We start from the raw sequence: 19,592 nt of genomic DNA on the forward strand, positions 1-19,592 counted from the left end.
TATATTTAGTTTTAAAATAGTTGTAGATTTTGGTCCAGGTGATAAAAAGCCGGGATTATTAATGTGATCGGATGTGAAACTGACTCCTCTTGCCATCAGAGTCTGGCACAGAAATGAATAAAAAAATAAAAAAATGTGAAGCATGGGGGGAAAATGACAGAGAAGAGGAAGAAGAGAGTATTCAAAACAGAGATGATATAAAAATAAAAAAGGCACAAAAGCAGGAAGAAAGCTTTCAGCTTTCATCAGTCACATGATGGTTGTGTCTAATTCTCGGTTTCTTTGTAAAACATGACCTTGACAGATGTTCCTCTGGTTCAGTCTCTGTTATCTTCCCTAATAATGAGAACAAATGCATCACTTGGTTCCTTTCATTGAGTCCATGAACAGGGGAAGGCTCTGCAACCTTTTCAATCCAAAGACGTTTTTTCCAGAAAACTGCAACAATGCTTTTAAACAGAGTTCCTTTAAGTTGCCTTTGATTATTGGTAACTAGAAAATTGATCAATGTATTTCATGTATTTTATTTGTATTGGAAGGAATGATTGCTGTGCCATGCAGTCATATCCATACAGTTAACTATAGAAGAATAAAAAAAATATGCAAGAAAGATGCGCAACCACATACCAGTTATGTTTGTATTACAGTAAAAAAAAAATTAAATCAACTCACTTCTACCTCATTCATTTAGCGGTATTTAACGTGAAACACTTTCAACACGTTATGCTGTACAAGAAGTGATATTATTCTGACCATCACTAGGTCATGGTGACGTATTCAACTCAAAAATAGCAGACAGCAGAAATGTCTAAACTTCCTTTAAAGCATTAAGGCAGAATATTAGGCTAGATGTTAGAAAGGGTTGTGCTTTAACAGGGCCCCACTTTCTGGAGGGACCAAAGGTTATAATATTTATTATTTTGTATTTATTTTTTTAATGTATGCTTTGCAAAAAAAAAAAAAAACTTTATATAAAACTCATAGGTACAAATTTGGTGAGTTGCATTGATCTGAATGAGATTTTCAAGTATTTGTAAACTTAAGTTATAGTCGATTTCTTTGGAAACAGGAGACACATTAAACCTATCAATCCATTCCTGTCATTTAAGTATAATTTGTTTTAATAAAATAATGTTTCTTTAGAGGATAGGGCACCAAAACTGACTCCAGCCCAGGGGCCCACATTCTAGAAAATACGTCAATGCCTCTACGGGTAATTATTGCCCCGCCTTTATATTCTAAAAAAAAAAAAAAAGCAGAAAGAAAACCAGTAATTTCGACTTCAATCATATTTTACTAAAAGAGAAGCATGCAAGTTTTCTAACAACTTGAATCTGTCAAAAATGACACTGCATCCTTAATTTCTCTGCTTATTTCCTGCCAGTATTTTTCCATCAAGAACAGAAATGTACAAATATTAAAATATACTTCTCCTACCCTTCAGCCCTAAAATGATACAATTTCCTTTAATTTATTCGTCCTCATTTTTCTTACATCTGCCTTTATGAGAGCCGTTTCCTGTCGTAAATTAAAGTTTTGGAGCCCCACGCCCTCCCCAGCCACTGTCACTGCTTGCAGTGTAAGATGTTGGGACAGGTGTAATACCTAGTTGACACATCCCATCACTCCTGTCAAGCTGGGCGGCTGGGAGCATCTGTGTGGGAGGAGCAAGAGAAAGGAGAAGCAGGAGGAAGTCGAAGGAGGGAGGAGAGCAACGAGAAGAAGAGGTGGGGGGGAGGCACAGAGGAGAAACACACAAGGGTCGAGGATAAAGAGGAAGAGGAGGTGAGACAAAAGTTAATTTGACAGAAAGCATTTGATCACAAACAACACGTATTAGTGTGACTAATGTGCTGATGAGAAGGTTGTACGGCAGAATAATCCCTCCACATCGAAACAAGTTGCAGGATTATGCATGTAGGAAGAGTTTTAAAAAGAGTAACAGCAGAGGTCAGAGGTCAAGATTTACAAAAAACCTGAGATGGTGTAATTTGAAGTGAAGCTGAAGTGAAAAAAACCCCATTAAACTACAGCTCATCTTTTTTCAAAAGTAATTTTAGCTTCCATACAGATTAAAAAAAATGAAACTTGATCCGTTATTTAATACCAATTAGGACTCATTAATGCTAAACGGCCCTTGTAAAAGTGTTCAATGACATCCATATAAATACAGACTGTGGGAGAACCACAGTGCTGGTTCTGTTGGACCTCGGTGCAGCTTTCGACACTGTTGACCACGACATTTTACTGAATCGACTGGAGAGTTGGGTCGGACTCTCCGGTCCAGTGCTCAACTGGTTTGAATCTTACATAAAGAACAGGGATTTCTTTGTTTCAATCGGAAACTTCTCATCAGAGAGGTCAAAGGTCACATGTGGGGTACCCCAAGGTTTAATCCTAGGACCCCTTCTTTTCAATATTTATATGCTCCCACTGGCTAAGGTTATAACAGGACATAGGATTAGCTACCACAATTATGCGGATGATACACAGCTCTACATCACGATGTCACCAGGTGACTCTGAACCCATCCAATCACTGAATAGATGCTTAGAACAGATCAATGAGTGGATGTGCCAAAACTTTCTCCAGCTGAACAGAAACAAAACTGAAGTTATTATCTTTGGACCTAAAGAGGAGCGAACCCGAATCAACGCACAGCTTCAGTTATTACAACTAAAAACCAGCGATCAGGCCCGAAACCTGGGAGTAGTGATGGACTCTGACCTGAACCTTCAGAGCCACATTAAGACAGTCACAAAGTCGGCCTTCTATCACCTGAAGAACATCTCTAGGATTAGAGGACTTATGTCTCAACGCGATCTAGAGAAACTCATCCATGCGTTTATCTTTAGCCGCATTGATTACTGCAACAGCGTCTTCACAGGTCTGACTAGCAAATCAATCAAACAGCTGCAGCTGATCCACAATGCTGCTGCTCGCGTTCTCACTAAAACCAGGAAGATAGAGCACATATTCTCTCTTTCTCTCTTTCTCACCGTTTATTTAATGTTACATGCTGTTTTTATTTTAATTATGTAAAGCCCTTTGAAATGCCTTGCTGCTGAAATGTGCTATACAAGTAAAGTTTTATTGATTGATTGATTAAAAATATATCATCTAAGCAGAAATCAGAAATCCAATTCATAAAAAGACATTTTATTTCTCCCAGTGTGACATCAAGCCGACCAAACTTCTCTTTGTTTTTGATCAACTGGAATCATTAAAATGATTTCCATTTGTTTAGTGCCACAATGACGGAACATGTCAGATTTATTTACTTTACGTATTTGGTGGCCTTGCCTTTGGATTGTATGACTTGGGTCAAATCTTCCAGGTTTTCTTCAACAGGTTTCTCAACTGTTTGCTGGAGTTCTGGCCCATTCCTCCAGACAGAACCAGTGTAACCGTCAGGTTTATAGGTCACCTCACTCACTCTTTGTCAGATCTGCCCACAACTTCTCCGGAGCATTGATATCTGGACTTTGACGGCCAAACATCGACTCCGTTGTCCTTAAGCCACTCTGTAACCACTCCAGCTGTATGTTTAGGGTGGAAGACCCATTTACACTGGAGCTTTAACTTCCTTATGGCCAAACAGTTCCACTTTAGTTTCATCAGACCACAGGACATGTCTTCTTAAATAAAAGTTAAATAAAAATATTTTCCCTGTGTCTATTACCAAGCTAAAATCTGTCTTTTTAATGTTTCTTTTGAAGTAATTGCTTCCTCTTCACTGAGCGGTCTTTTGGCCATATTGGTAAACAACAAGTTTCACCCTGGACAATGTCTCCGTCTTTCCAGCTTCAGGAGAATTTTTGGCTTTTGTTCTGGTGTCAATCTACACATTTCGGATCAAAACCAGTTCATCTCTGGGACACAAACCCGTCTCCTTCCTAGTATTATGGTTGGACATTCCCATCAAGTCTATGCTTGCTTATAATAATTTGAACAGATTAATGCGGCACCTTCAAGTATCTGTAAATTTTTTGTTCCCTTCGTTCAGGGCACACAAACGTGGTGCAATACCTGCATCAGTGCCTCCAATTAACTGAAACATGTCAGAATGTTGGCCGTGTTCTAGACCAATTTTGGTTGTAAGCAACTGGTACACTGTTAACTGTGTTAATTAGTCTGCTGCCTTTAATTTGTACCTCAATTTAAAGCATAAATGAACATGACAGCATTTCACAAAGCCACGATGCAACGATGTGGGCTCATTACTTAAAGACACAATCATTCTGTATGTAAACCTCTGACTTGGAATACATTGACAAATAAGTCTAATTTTCTCATTATTGTGGCATTTAGCAAATAGAAATAAATTGGGTAATTTTAGCTTACTACTGTGTGCGTGTGTAGTCTGATATGAAGTATCCCAATCCCAGCAGCCTCTGGGTGACTTAAGGTCTGATGAGGCATGTGCCAACACCAGAAAAGCCACACTACTGTAGCATAAAATCCTCAAATGCTCCGGCTCCTCAGGTGCCTAAGAGACTAAACCCCCTGCAGCCTGACTCATCTGCGCTTGGTCTCTGGGAGTCCAGACCCAATAAAGCATCATAACCAACACAAATAAAGAAAATAGAACAGAGAAATGGAGCAAGAAAAAGATGGGAAACGAGTTATGCAACGCAAGAGAAATCTAGTTTTATAAATCTATCTTCTCTTGTTATGTAAAGTGTGATGGAAAGGAGGGATATTCGTGCAGGAGAGCATTCTGAGGAAATAAGTTATGAAAGAAAAGAAATAAATAAGATGAGAAATCACTTCTATTTTATTTTAACTCAGTCCAGAAGAGGAAGGCTGTTGAATGTTCAAGGCTCTACAGCCTGATAAGGCGGTGGAAGGAGCAGTTATGTGGTAATATTATGACAGAATATTAGGCCCAGGTTAAGAAAAAAATAATGGATTACAAGAATAAAAAGTCATAATACTAAGAGAATAAAGACGTTACAAGAACAGTCATATTATGAGAAGTCGTATGAGAATAGAGGAGTGTTACGAGAATTCACTCAATGATAAAGTTATAATACCAGAATAAAGTTCTAATAACACAAGAAGTAGTAAGACAAAAAACCTTAAGAGAAGTCGTAACAATACGAGAATAAAGTCATAGTACTATGAGAATAAAGCAAAAATACAAGAAAAAAACTTCGAATTTTACTAGATTTAAGTTGGAATACAAGGAGAGTGAAGTCGTAATTTGAGTACCTGTTCTCCTAGTAAAGCATGTCTGCTTGTTTCTGTCTCATTTATTTAGACTGTTTGGCCTGCCTTGCAGAGCTCATAGTGTACTACATTTAATTTTCTGTTAGGTGTGAGCAGATGTTTAAAATACCAAAGGAGGAAGAGTCAGTCCATTGACCGCAGATGAACACTTACATTTTGTTGAGCAGAAATGCAGTAATTAGTTTACTTTAGCATTTTTCCAATAAATAAATTAAAAAGGTTCCTTTTTGAATCGTCATCAAATTGGGACACCTATTTAATTGACTTAGAAAAAACATAGTAAAGAAAAAGCGACTATCCATAAAGTTTTGATCTGTACTGATTAAAGAAAAAAATATATATATAGTAAAAGCTTTAAGGACAGTATGTACAAAACATACAATAAGCAGCAATAAAAGCTTCCAAGCGGAAATATCTGAAGGTAAAATTACCCAAATTAACATCCCTGAAAAGTAATTTTAGTCATTTTAATGTCCCAATAAGCATTTCAAGGTTACCCTATAAAAGTAAAAGCTGTTTTCCTGGTTTATTATCAACACTAAAAGCTTTTTCTGACAAACGGTCACATTGTGAAACATTTATTTGGGTGAATTCAAAAGATTTTCACTCTGACATACCTGATTTAGGTATGATGAAGTATGTCAAAGGTTTCGCAGTCACAACATTTTCATGCATTCGTGTTATCTTGTTCTGCTGGTGTACTCAACTTTAACCACCGAATACACTTTCAATGTCAGTTGAGACGTTGTGAAATCATTTTTCCCCAAGAAAAGGAACATAGCATACTTTGAAAAAGACGTAACTATGTTAAAAGCTATACATGAAGGAGTCACTCGAAGCGAGGGTGGCAGGTGACATGTGAGGAGTTTTTATTTCACCACAGCAGGGAGAGAGAAATGTAAAGCAGCAGGAAGGTCGTGTTTACAGAGACTGACTTCTTTGCCAGTGGAGCAGAGGTAACCGGAGATAAAAGGGCAGCAGCAGATGTTCCAGTAGCAAAGGAATGAGAAGAAGTCGCATACAGAATATGATTACATGCATAACAAGAAGACAAAACCTGACTATAACCTATTCCCATCTGGTTCCATAGAGGCTCAAGTTAGAAAACCCAAACTAATAAAGTTTTTGTGAAAGCTTTAGGTGCAAGGTGCATTCACACCAGCCCCGTTTTGTCGTCTTCAATTTAAATCTACTTTGTATGTGTAGAAAGTCCGGTTCGTTTAGGGGGATGTAAACGCACAATCAAACTGATGTGGACCAAAAAAAGTGAACTCTGGTCTGGCTACAAACCTCGGTCTCTGTTCAGTTGAAGTGAACTTTGGTGCGGTTTGAAAGTATATCAAAAGCAGGAAGCGGACTATAACCCAGGGCATTCTGGGTAAATACGACCAGAACAATGCGCGCCTCTAATGTTAGCAGGGTCAGGATCTTTCATCAATCACAAAAGAAATATCTTGCAACCACTAAAATCTGATGCGACTCCAATTTGGTTTATATTTTATGAAGAAGGTTTTGGTCTGTCAACCTGGAGAATGGGGTTTTTCCAGAGGGTTTGATTTTTTTGGCACAGTGCCGTGTGAAAGCAAACTGCACCAGCTGGAAACGTAAGGTACTTTTTCCAGCATCACAAATAAAAAAAGCGTAACAATTTGCCATAAAGATATTGTTTATATTTGTTTACAAAATGCTAAAATTTAGAAACACCCAATTGACTTATCTTTCCAATGATTACAAAGAAATGCCTGGTATCTTCTCATTTCAGCAACAATAGCTGCAATAAATTGCCTAAAGCTTTTTGAGGCCTGAATGACTAGTAAAGGAAATAAAACCTACAATCCTGCTTTTTGCTGATTTCAATGCTTTGACCTAAACCACCAGTATAAATTTCTTAACATTCAAATGTTTTTAAATTCAATGCAAACCTCTAGATAAACCCAAACTCCAGCGGCATTAGGGAGTGGCAGCTTGACTCAAGATAACAAGTTTGGTTAACGTACTCCAATATCGAGATGTATTTATTTATGGGAGCTTCTGTTATATTCAGAGCATTACTTATGTTACTTCCATATTTATCGTCAATAATGCTTAGAAATGCTGATATTTTCAGAAGTAAAACTGGTCAGCTGACGCTTTGAGGTTGAAAATGTATCTGAAATGCTGAGCTAAAATAACCATTTCTGTTTTTTTATGGACATCATGTTGTGCTGACTTTACAAGAAGCATTTTATTTAATGACACACTAGCTGTCTGTGGAAAGCCGAGCCATTCTTAATCCGTTACACAAGTTACAAGACCCAGCCACATGTGTAAATGCAGAGTCATTTAACTGCTTAACGGAAAAAATAAAAGTCACTTAAACATACGATGGCCATCCTGTTCTGGTTTTATAACCCAAACACGTGTGCATGTGTTGCGTCATTGTTCTAGTTTTGTAACTTTAACATGTTGTAAAAGGACTTCAGTTACAGAATGTGCATTTTAAACTAGGCAAACATTGTTTTGGCAGCAGCTACCATGCAATAAACACCCTTACAAATTTATCCTAGGAGACAACAAAGTATATTCTATAATTAATTTAAAACCAAGAAATTAAAGACCTTAAGTCTGATGGGACTCCAAGGCAGACCAAGTATGTCCAGGAATAAATGCTTTAAGGAATAAATGATTTAATTTGATGAAAAGCAAAGAAAATTTTACAAATTAACAATGACAATTGTAATTTTCCTCATATTTTCTTCATCATCAGTGTTGCTATCCCCCTTTTAGAGTAGTATATTTTGGCTACTAATATCTTCATCAGGTGTTGGCATAAAAAAGGCAATGAAGACAATCCAATTGGCCAAAAGCAATATTGGTATGAAGAGTTTTAATGCATGGCATTTGGAATCAAACAGTCTGCAAAACATTGCATAAAAGCAGATCTTTGAGATTAGGATTCAAATTGGTGTAGCTCTAATTTAAAATTAATCCAACGTAATCTCATCAAAAAGATTTAAATCTAATTGCAAATATTTCAATTAGATCCTAGTCACAGTATAATGGTGATTGGTCATCAACTTGGCACTAGTCCCTTCTTCTTACAAAAAACAAAAACCCCCAGCTTTTTCTGACATGGTTGGAAAAAAGAATATTAAAAAATCGTAGGATATGACGAATTAGTGTAGAAATGGTTTTAAAGAGGAGGACTTAAATAAAAAATGTCTTTTAACACTTAGAGAAGCCTAATTTTTAATTAAACGAATAAACGAGTTGATATTTTCAAAGTTTTTCTTCATTTGATTCTTAGAGCAGCATGTTGGGCCTCACAGGTAGGTGTCAGCAGCAGATGAATGGGAGTCATTTACAGTCTTTGTTCTCAGACAACATTTACTGTGACTGTACTCCTCCATAGGCTGCTAAACCCCCCAGCATTTCCAGCGCCGTCTTTTCCATTAAGCCCAGCAGGGATCTAAATTCAAGGTATTCGTTGTTGCTTTAAGTTGGTGAAATCCTTTAAGCCAACGTGAGATCAGACTCACTGCAGCTCAGTCAGGCAACCAGTTTCATTTGTTTGGAAAGTAACAGCAGAAAGGCCTTTCATTCAATCTACCTTTGCTTTACCTGCATCATAGGAGACGCACTGTAGTTTTTATAGCAAATAAAGTTATGAAACTACAAAAAGTGGGTCATAGTATAAAATGCTTCAATTGTACTATGTTGCAAAACTTTCAAGAGCTAAAAACAGCTTGTGTCCTGGCACACACAAAGCTATAAAACTGGGTTAGCGCTCTGCAATAATCAGTCTGAGATGTCTAAAAATAAGAGATTAGATTTATGCTAAAGGTCTACACTGGCTCATTTTTGTCATTCACAATCAATGAGCTATAAGCCACATTGTCAAATAAACTAAATTAATACCTTTTTTTTTTCCTCAAGACAAAAAAACAAAACAAAAAAACAAGAGGGAATATTTATTAAATACCATAACCTTTGCAGAAAATAGCCCAGATCATACTGCTGCCATGCATAACATCAGATTTCACAGTAGATAAACTTCAAGATAAAAATAATTCTATTAAAATATTTACCAATAACTAATTCACTAACAGTAGCAGAATGGGTTTATTCTTATCTGAGAGTTTTGATTGGTCTTGACTACTGACATTAATATGAGCGTATAAAACAGTATTTTATGGCAGCCCAGAAGGGTCAACAAAATGCAAAAGCCACAGCAGAACTGATGCTAAAACTAAATAAGAAATTATGCCATACCTGCTAGCATAACTTCCACTTAAGCACGCATTTAGTTTTAGTCCATCATCTTCTGTGGCATTTTGTTGGCCCTTCCTAGCCGCCGTATTTGAATGCCTACTGTTTTATACAATTTTTCTTTGATAAGACTAGCATAAGTAATATATAATTTATGCAATCAAATTCAGTACAAAATTTTAACTTTAATTCAAAAATGCAAATTGAAAAAAAAGGCAAAAGTAACCACATTTAATCTGCATATTTATAAGAACCTATAATAGAGCATTATATTATTAGTAATTACTCTCGGAGGACATTTAATCAGTGTGTCACAGTCTTTATCTAACTATACCAGCACCGACACTGACGAAGCATCATGTGACGAACACGCCACCGAAATACTGAAAACATCAATAATCTGCATGGAGGCTATGTCAACAGTTGCCACATGTTGGCTCCAAAAGGGATTGCTGCAAAGCCAACGACTGGAAACTATCAATTGGCTTTACGAAATTCACTGAATTTCCCAGTCTTTTATTATAATTTGGATTAAACTGGAGTATATAGGCAAGAATAAGCCTCGGGTTCAACCATTTCTTTTTTGTAAATTACTGGTTTGTAAAATAGTATTTTATTTTGCTTTCCTGTTTTGTAATGTTGTAAATTTACTAAAATAAAATTAATCATCTAATTTAACTGTATGATGGACTCTACTGGACTAAAATGGAGTAAAATAAACTGAATTTGGATAAACAAATCTTACATCATTTGATTTTTTTTTGTTGTTTAACGACAATGTAAACAAAGATTAAAAATTATTTTGAATTACCCTGCTCTACCCATCTGTCTATTAATAAAAATAAAGGCTTAGGGTCAGGAATCAACACATATGAGGTCTTCACTGAAACCAAACTGGCTTTAATAAATGGCTAAAGTACATTTATTCTTTAAAATAAACTACTGTAGCTAAATCAGTAAAATAAAGCTTCTCATTCTGTTGTGCGAGTCAGAAGATGAAAACCTTGGGATACACTGATCAAAACTCACAGCCGATTTGAACTGTGGTGCCACATCGCAGATATTTCAGAGTGAAACCCGGGAAAACACCAAAGGAGATGTTTTCTTCATGAAATGAGGTGTGGTAGTGCAATAAGCAACAGGGCTGATAAAAACAAATAAGGTGTTAAAGATGAGATAAAAGCAACACTATCAAAAAGTGAAATCAGTTGGGTGAAGTTGCTCAAAAATACCAGAATTAGCAAAGCAGAATCAAAACCTAAAGCTGAAACTTCCTTCCAGATGAATAACATCTTTCAAAAAAGTAAAGATTTGCAGAAAATATTAAACTATTCCAAACTTTACTTTTTAATCACTCCAATTCATGTGTTAAAGGCCAGAAGATTCTGGATATAAGCAGACACTTATTTGCAACCTTTTGCGTTATTATAGGCTCCATAGTTTTACTGCATTAGTAAATTTATGTATTTTTCCATTTGATTTGAATAGATTGCCGATACCTACTGACGGAAAATGAAATTATTTGGAAAATAAAGTCCTACCTGACATTTTTTAACAGAAAAGCCACAAGACCTGGTCTGGTAAATTAAACTTTTTATGCCTTTCTTAGGATTCAGACACAAACTAGTCATTCTGTTCAATAACTGGCTGGTTGCCGATTATTCATTTCACCACCTTTTCAAGAAAATTTGCTTGAAAAATAGGTATCCTAGGTGCAAAACCTTTTATTCGGGATACGAGATCAGAAATGGTTCACGTGATCCGCTTCTCGTTCATCGACAGAGCAAGTCAATTAGTAACCCTCTTTGGCGTGCTGCTACCGGTTCATTCATCATCTGTCAGCCTGCTGATTAAATCTTGATAACTTTGATACAAAGTAGGCCACTGCTTTGCTCCAGTTCTTTTTACAACATCAAATGACCTCATTTTGTAAAATGTCAGACGTGCTGAAGGTTTAGAGGAAATGTTTCTGAACCAAAAACTGAGCAAACAAAACTGAAGTCAGGTGCATCAGTCTCCGATTGCTACATCTCCCCATTTTGTAATCCACATTTAAACAGCGACTTATAAAAGATGTGTCCTGGTTTTGTCTTCAAGTGAAGGCTCCCACATACTTTATCCAAAACCGAACAGTCGGCACGTTCCTCAAAAATATTTAAGTCTCCTACGGATACAAACTGGATATCGGAAGAAGCTGAAATGGCAACGTTGCTGTCCGAGTCCATAAAACACAGCAACAAACTTCTGACCAATCACGCAACACTTTGCACAGAGCTCATAGTCCGACCCGGGCCTGGTGTCGAGTTCGGCACAACTGCGAACAAAATGACGTGATTTTTGTTAAGAATCTACGTCAATGAGTCAATTTCAGCAAGTCCAAAAAATAGACTAAATACATCTGTCTAAATCAGGGCTAATGGACTTAACACCGACTCAAGTCTAAATGAGGTCAGTGAATACCCTCAACATTGAAATCAAGTTTGGTGGATTTCGGCGCTTCTATTCACCAAATCCAGATCAAGGCCTCGTTAGCAAAACAATTCAAGACAGGAAAAAATAATTCAAGGTCTTCCTCAAATGGACTGTTTGTAAATCCAGCATAAATCCAAAATGTGTCGTCAGCAATCCCTGTAATTTTACTTTGATTTATTTGAAGTTGGAACAAACAACTGTAAACATAAAAACTGTTTTTTTCTTTCAGCCGCATTTCCAGATAGATTTGTTTGTTGGTTAAGACGTGAGGATCTCTCAAATAAATGCCTGAGGTTTATTCAGTCACATTAACACTAATGAAAATCATCACCTTCGAAAAATAATGCCTTTTATTGTGTGGCAAAGGAGATTTTGGCAAAAAGGTGACTGTTTAATGACTGTAGCTCCCATACCTGCCACTACTTGATAAGAAGAAGCTTGAAAAAAGCTCAGCGATGGCAAAAGTAATCAAAGAGTGAGTGAGTAACTTGATGCCGTGAGCCTATCGTAGCTGGAGGTGAGAGGTCGAGCAGCTAAAATCGATCCTCTGCCTACATCCCCCAGAATGCTGTGCGGTTCTGGAAGTTTGCGCAAGATTTGACTGAAGGTTTTTGTGACATTTTCTTTTATAAAATGTGAAAAACATTAGATTCTTTGTTTTGAATTCTTTAAAAGCATTTTAAGACCTTGTAAAATCATTCAGTGGTCTGTTGAACCATTGTTATATTTATGAAACCTGAACAGAAGTAAACGTGGTCTTCCTTGGCTATTGATTTTAAATCACTCCAATTACACACCTTTTGGTTTTATAAATATAGTTAAAATGAAAAAAGTGAAATTCGGAATAAATAAAAAAAGTGAGATATGGAAAAGAAAACTGATTTCAAAGGGCCATAAGTAGGAACGAAAAAATAAAATAAATTGGATTTGTTGGGGATTTGTCCTGCCAAATCAAGAGAATTGCCCAATTCTGATTTCTAGCTTTCATTAGCTAGTTTAATAAAAAATAAATAAAAAAAAGAGGTTCATCATTTATGCAGGACTGGTAAGAAAAAACATGGCTTTAATAATGCTGTCTTGAAGCAAACTACTGTTAAAGCTGCACAGTTAAATATATTAAATAGGTTAATCCACACCGTTTTCATTATGCAAGAATCGTATGGTGTATTTTGCTGCCTTTTCAATGTTTAATCCCCATTTTACATAATTACTTCTATCACTCAGCAGAACCAGAAGCTCAAAACACCAAAGTCTACAGTATTACTGGGAAAATTTAAACAGAATATAAATAAACATAAAAATGAGAACATAGTTAGGAGTTAAGGTGTGCCACTTCATCAGGAGCAACATGCTGTAATATTACACCTACGCAGACACACATACACACACCTTCATTGTACAGGGTGAAGGCAGGGCCTGACCCAGTGGTACAGTGTAATCTTAGTCGCATGCTGCCAACAGAAAACGGGACCAAGAATCAATTTCTGCGACCCAGTTCACCTTAACCTGGTCTGTAAGCCTGTCATCTGCTTACTCAGACTCAATGAAAAGATCTGAAGTAAACATATGCTAAAGATGATAGGACAATGGAAGTTCGTAATGCTTTTTCCATTCACATCCAGGTAAAACTATGCATGTGTATGAATATCTTATTTGAGTAATAAAATAAGAGCTAAGTAAATTGGAATCAGATTGCTTTCTTTTGAGCAGATACCCATTAGAGTGTTAGTATTTTGGATTATTAGATACAAAGGGTTTTCTCCAGGGTATTATAAGCCTGGTGGGCCACCAGGCTTTACTTGTGCCCCCACCAGGCAACTTCAGCATTGCTTATTTATTTAAGTTGGGTTTTTAATGATTTTATAGTTGGTGTTCAGATATTAATCTTCCAATTCCAAAGTTATATTTTCAATTTTAAACATCTTTTAGCTCAAAAACATGGCGGGCCAAGACAAAACACGGCGACTGCCAAGCGCCCCAACCACCGGGCTAAGCAAGTTTTTTGGGGGAAACCTTGATACATAATGTCGCATGGGAAAACATAGGAAAATGTGTTGTTATAAGTAAAATAATCTGGCAATGGAACTAGCACTTTTTTAAAATCAATATATGTTGCTGAAAAGTTTGTTTCTTGCAAGAAAATAAAGATTATTTTTAGATCAGTGTCAAATCCCACACTAGAGTGAGCACACTTGCTAACAAACGGATCTTCTGACCTTTGGCTTTGGTTCAAGTATAACTTTGTTAAATGGCCAAAGTTTATTTATCCTGGAAGAAGTCCAGACCAAACACTCATCTTCACTGCAATGGCAGCACTGGCCACATGTGCCAGTGCTGCCATTGGCACTGGCCACACGTGCCAGTGCCAATGGCACTGGCCACACGTGCCAGTGCCAATGGCACACTCTGACTATGTGAATAGTCAGAGTTAAACGTTTGTGGTCTTGTTAAAAAATAACTCAAAGTTAGCATGTCAGGACAGCTGTAACAAAGCACAGAATGAAAAACAACTAGCTTCCTCCTCAACCGTTTAAAAAAAATCTCTCTCCAGCACAGAAAAATGTGTAAAATACTTAAGAATTTATAAAATGTTCCAACATGTGCTAATCATGGTAATGCATTTGAAAGAAAGCATTTTTTTTATCCACTTCATTGCAGCAGGAACTAAAACCTTATTTCTCACCGACCACAGACTGAATACAGAGAGAACAACATTACCATGGCCTTCCTATATCTTATCATGGTTTAATGACCCTGAACTCAAAGGGCAAAAGCAGGAAGTTCACTTGATGCACATATAAACACACGCAGTTACTTCACACACACCACATTGATAATGTCTCCAGGACACAGTCATGAATAAAAAAATACAATAGAGCCTAATGGTTTTGTAAGCTTTTAAGGTCATACAATAGTCATGCTGGTTTCCACATCTTCCTTATCAAAATTATATCAGAAAAATCATTTTATGCGTCTATTTAGCTTTGAAAGACTGTTTTAAATAAATGGAGTCAAAATAAAGTGGTCAGGATCTTAAAACCTTGAAGAATATATAAAACATACAGATAAGCCACAGTTCCGAGGTGAAATACACTTCCAGGATCAGTTATTGTGAAAAACAGAGGAAAGTTAACGAGAAAATGGATTCTATTTACTTATAAAGATTTAAACTATTCAGAGAAATTTGGATGGGATAGTTAAATGCTGGCATCGGCCCAGACAAATGAAAACTTCCTTTTCTTCACAAAGGACAGCTGATATTTTCTGAAGTTATCAGTGTTAGTTCTCTTATGTTTACTTGGAAGATGGTATAATGTAGGCAACTTAATAAATACTCAGGCCGCTGTAAGTCTAATGGTTATTGATGCGAAGCCCCAGTGGCGGCTGGTTTTATTAACTTAAAAACAGCTCAAAATGAAAATGCTGATACACACTGGATACAAAGCTATGCTAATGAATATTCATCATCTAGACTTTGACAAGGGTAGGTTAAATTTGTGGTGGTTTGTCAGCCAGACACTTTCTGTGACACTGCATTAATGTTACACTGCCTGTGGCTGCATCAGTCTCCCTCATTAGCTGAGGCTCATCAGTTCATCAAGAAATGTTTTTTTTTTTTTGACTGACTGTTATATTTGTGCAACAGCATAAAAGATGGGGTGTTATAGAGTGTTTCCAGTTCAAAAAATCATTTGTAAATGAACCCGTCTGAAAAGACCAGCTAACTAAGCTGAATAGGCCTGGTCACTACTACTTAATTTCTTGTAGCAACTTAGAGTTTTATTCTGTAGATATGAACAGTTTCAGTTTGAGATGCTTTAAACCCATCAAACAAATGGTAGCTTTCCAAAGCTCTGAGGAGCTGTTCATCTTTTCACCAGCTCACTGCAAGATGACTATGAATATGTCAAAACAAGCAAAGGAAGCATTGAAATAACATTTAAAGTTATACAAAGAACATGTAGGACACATCCCTGAATTTCAGCTTTTGTCACTCAGTTTACTCTGAATCAAAGAAGTTGTGAACCAAAATTGAAACATTTATTCTAATCTGTGTTTTGATTAACTGTCATATTTATTGAATGTTTTGCCTCTTTAGGGGTTACAATGCCATTTAATTAACCTGCAAACACCCCTTTATTCAGCCAGCAACACTGTTCATTGCCTTAAACCAAACAGATAATTGGCTTACAACATTAATGTGCAACTAAATTTGTCAAAATACATGACTAAAATCAATTTCCGATTTATGTTGGGTAATTAAGCGTATTCTCAAATATCAAAACAGCTGACTGTTGGGTTAGATGTACATCAAACAGTTAAAAACATTTGGCTAATAATAAAAAAAGTTGTTAATGTCTGGTAAATCAAACACACTTTTGCCAGTAAAACCAAAACTTGAACACCGAGAGCCAGCTATATTAATAACAGAACAGGAGAAAAAAATGAGAGGACAACAAATTGTAATTTAGAGAATAAAACTATTTGAGAGAGTGTAAACAACAATTAACAGGGTTCTTCCATATTTGTAGCATTAACATTTCAAACTTATTTTAAGATGTAAAATTTATTCATTCATTTATTTTTTGGAGTAACTTGAAAGGAAAACAAGCCTTTATATCTGTAGGCTCCACAAATCAAACAGCTGAACAATGATTACAATATTTAGCTATTCTCAGTTGGACCACAACAAACCAACTACATTTTAAAACTTTGGAGGAATGAAAAGAAAATCTGTGAAATTTACTTTGGTATTCAAGACCCTGATTAGAAACCTCAGGTCCATCTGAATCTGAAGCTGTCTAGAGTCCAAAAAAGGCTTTTTTGAATTGTGGATAAGTGTGTTGTTTAAATAACATTCTTTATCTTCGAGTCTTCCTCGTAACTTTTTTATATAAATGAGTATAAAAATCGCTATTTATATAACTTTATAAGATTTTCATACCTTACAACAAAAAGAAAAAAATTGGAAAACCAAACAATTTTGAAGACCAAGTTTTATTGTGTCCATTAAGACTTGGAAAACAATTTAAGTAAATTCTGTACTTTTTGAGGATGCATAGGAACCCTGAATCAAAGTGGAAAACTTAATGCAGTTGAAAACTGGCTGATATTCCCCTAAGATGACATCTTTCTACAACAAGTTTGGGAAATACTACTGAGAGCAAAGTTAGCTGAAATACAATAAATAAACTATTTATAATATACCATCATTATCGTTTCTAAAGATGCGTCTCTTCTCTCCGGTGTTGGTCATAACACGGAACACTTTATACTAAACATGAGACACGTTCCCACCGTGGTGGATGTTTTTTTTTTTTTTTCCCAGACTCACTTTGACAAATGACAAAATATTTTCTATGATCTACTCACAGCTGTAGTAGTGCAGTTATATGATGTAAATGAATAATTTCTACAAGCAGGAGGTCACTTGAGAGTTTTTACTCAATAAGGAATCTTAATCTGTCGTTATAGTACATAGTACTGGGTTTTGGAAAGCATCCTGAGTCCTTCATTCGCTTTTACTGCGTCTTTTCCTGACCTCTCAGTCCCCGGCCAGTTGAGGCAAATGGTTGATCATCATCTCCTGTTAATAAAAAGTTTTTCCACTCCCATGCAACCTTGTGCTTGCTCTGAATGAGAAATTGCAGTGATGTGAAAACTCATTGCATCGGTAATGCACTGTGACTTTCAGCCAATTCCCCGAACCTTTTTCTAGACTCAAACTGACTCTTTGGATTGAATATCAACATAGCCGTTTGCCTAAATGGACTAAACGTAGCTGAATTTCCACATGATCAGTTTTATTTCACGTACAGAGGCCCCAGATTGCTTTGGCGCTTTGTAATTAGTCCAATTTTAATTGAATGGATTGAAGAACGAGCTAAACACGTGGGCCTTGATTTGTTCGGTCACAGTGGAGACCCACTGTCACGCAAGTACTCGGAGTCCTCACAAGCCGGAGGATAACTCTTAACATCTTTAAACAGCAGCCGGTCCGAGTTACCGGATGTTACAAAAAACTAACCGCTTCCAAAACTGAGAATTTTAGTCAAATAAGGCTAACTAAAATCCACAGGTATGGTAAACTCCGTCACAGAGGATTAAAAATGGCTCGTTTTTGTACACACCTGCCCGATGAAAGAGAAGACGGAGCCCACTTCCCCTCTTGGCTAGCGTTACGTCCGCTGGCTCGTCCCCGTGGCTTGTGTTGTTGTCGCTGGCGGAGGAGCGGGAGACGACCAGTCGGGAAGCAGCTCAATCACAAAAAGCCCGATGAGGTAAGTCTGACTCCTCCAAAACCAGCTCCTGCTACTTGACTATATATAATACCTCGGAAACACCTTCTGGACGTGCGGATACTGCCCCTATATCGGCTTTCATAAAGCCACGGGGTTAAAGAACGTCACTACGCATGCTCACATAACTCAAGTGACGTTAACAGTCTTTAGCCCCGCCTCCAAGTCAACACTCACCCAATCAGGAGAGCAGGGATGCTACACAGCCTCCATCACCATGAGGATGTCAGACTGATCCTGGAACAGTTTCTGAAATAATAACCTTTCTTGCATAAACCGTTTCTTTTTTTCCTTGCTGCTGGACAGTAGTTTTACAAGAGCCAACAATGGCACCCGTCACTAATCACAGTGGGTCTTTTTGTCCGCACATGGTATAGGTTTAAGTTATGTATTCCGCCACACTGCCACCTAGTGGTTGGTTGAACTGCTTCCATTAGGCACGCTTCAGGTTGCGTCATTAGTGACATAACCACGTTTGATAACAGGTCTCAAGCTGCATCCAGAGGGCATCAATGTGTTTCTGGGCAATAATGTCGCCACATGTCTTGAGCTGCTTGCTTTCACACAATGTTGCGGGGGGGTTGCATCTGTTTAGGTTTACCTATCTGTTTCATTTTACACTCATTATGATAGAATGAGGACTGCAAACACTCATCGAGGCATGCATATCATACGAGTTCAAAATGGCAACAATAGTTGCAAATAATGCATTGATCTTCAGGTTTTGTTTGTTTTGAATATACTGTATCATGAAAACTACATTTTCATTTATAAATAGATGCATGTAAAATAAATGTTTTTTTAAAATGCAAACATATAGATTATTTGTTTTAGGCATGTCAAAATCAGAATAGAAAATGATGAAACTATCTATAATGACATAAAAAAAAATTGCATATTCTCATAACGAGTAGAAGTATAGTAATTTGGGACTTTTCTGGGATGAACTGATTGTAGTGATTTGTATTCCCAGTATAGTGTGTATGACTCTGACTTTTTCCTCTTTTCTTTTAATCCACATAGGGGAAAATTATACAATACTGGCTCAAATATAAAGTAATCCCACAAATATTTATATTATTGTCCTTTAGTGAGTTCCAGAGGAATCACACCATGTTTGGAGCCATTCTTAAGGCTGATGATGAACAATGGACTCCATTTAAATTGCCTGGTTTGCTGGAACAAACGTGCCTTTTAAGCAAATCTATAGATTTTCAATATGGCTGAGATCAGGGATTGTTTTCAAAACTAGATTTGGGATCCTTAGCTGGAAGATTTGCAAATAATCCATAATCTTTATTGTTCTATCCACTTTTGCAATCAATGCCACTGGCAGCAACG

General features: G+C 36.8%; 1 protein-coding gene across 5 annotated transcripts in view; it reads right to left on the bottom strand.

Moving 5' to 3' along the window:
* The window catches only part of slc23a2 (solute carrier family 23 member 2), a 43,835-nt gene that overhangs the window by 22,946 nt on the left and 1,297 nt on the right, over positions 1 to 19,592 (bottom strand). Inside the window, exons 1-2 of one of the 5 annotated variants that reach the window (XM_017306865.1) lie at positions 18,084 to 18,361; positions 1,606 to 1,654 (exon numbers count right to left, since the gene is read on the bottom strand). The exons of 1 other annotated variant lie outside the window; for it this stretch is intronic. In XM_017306865.1, the coding sequence (XP_017162354.1) occupies positions 1,606 to 1,654 (49 nt within the window). In that variant the 5' untranslated portion in view covers positions 18,084 to 18,361. Of the gene's footprint in view, positions 1 to 1,605; positions 1,655 to 18,083; positions 18,362 to 19,592 lie in introns of those variants that run through there. 3 more of the 5 variants (XM_008418180.2, XM_017306866.1, XM_017306868.1) reach the window with 3 other exon arrangements.

This window comes from Poecilia reticulata, linkage group LG9, assembly GCF_000633615.1.
Source record: "Poecilia reticulata strain Guanapo linkage group LG9, Guppy_female_1.0+MT, whole genome shotgun sequence".
Taxonomy (NCBI): Eukaryota; Metazoa; Chordata; class Actinopteri; order Cyprinodontiformes; family Poeciliidae; genus Poecilia; species Poecilia reticulata.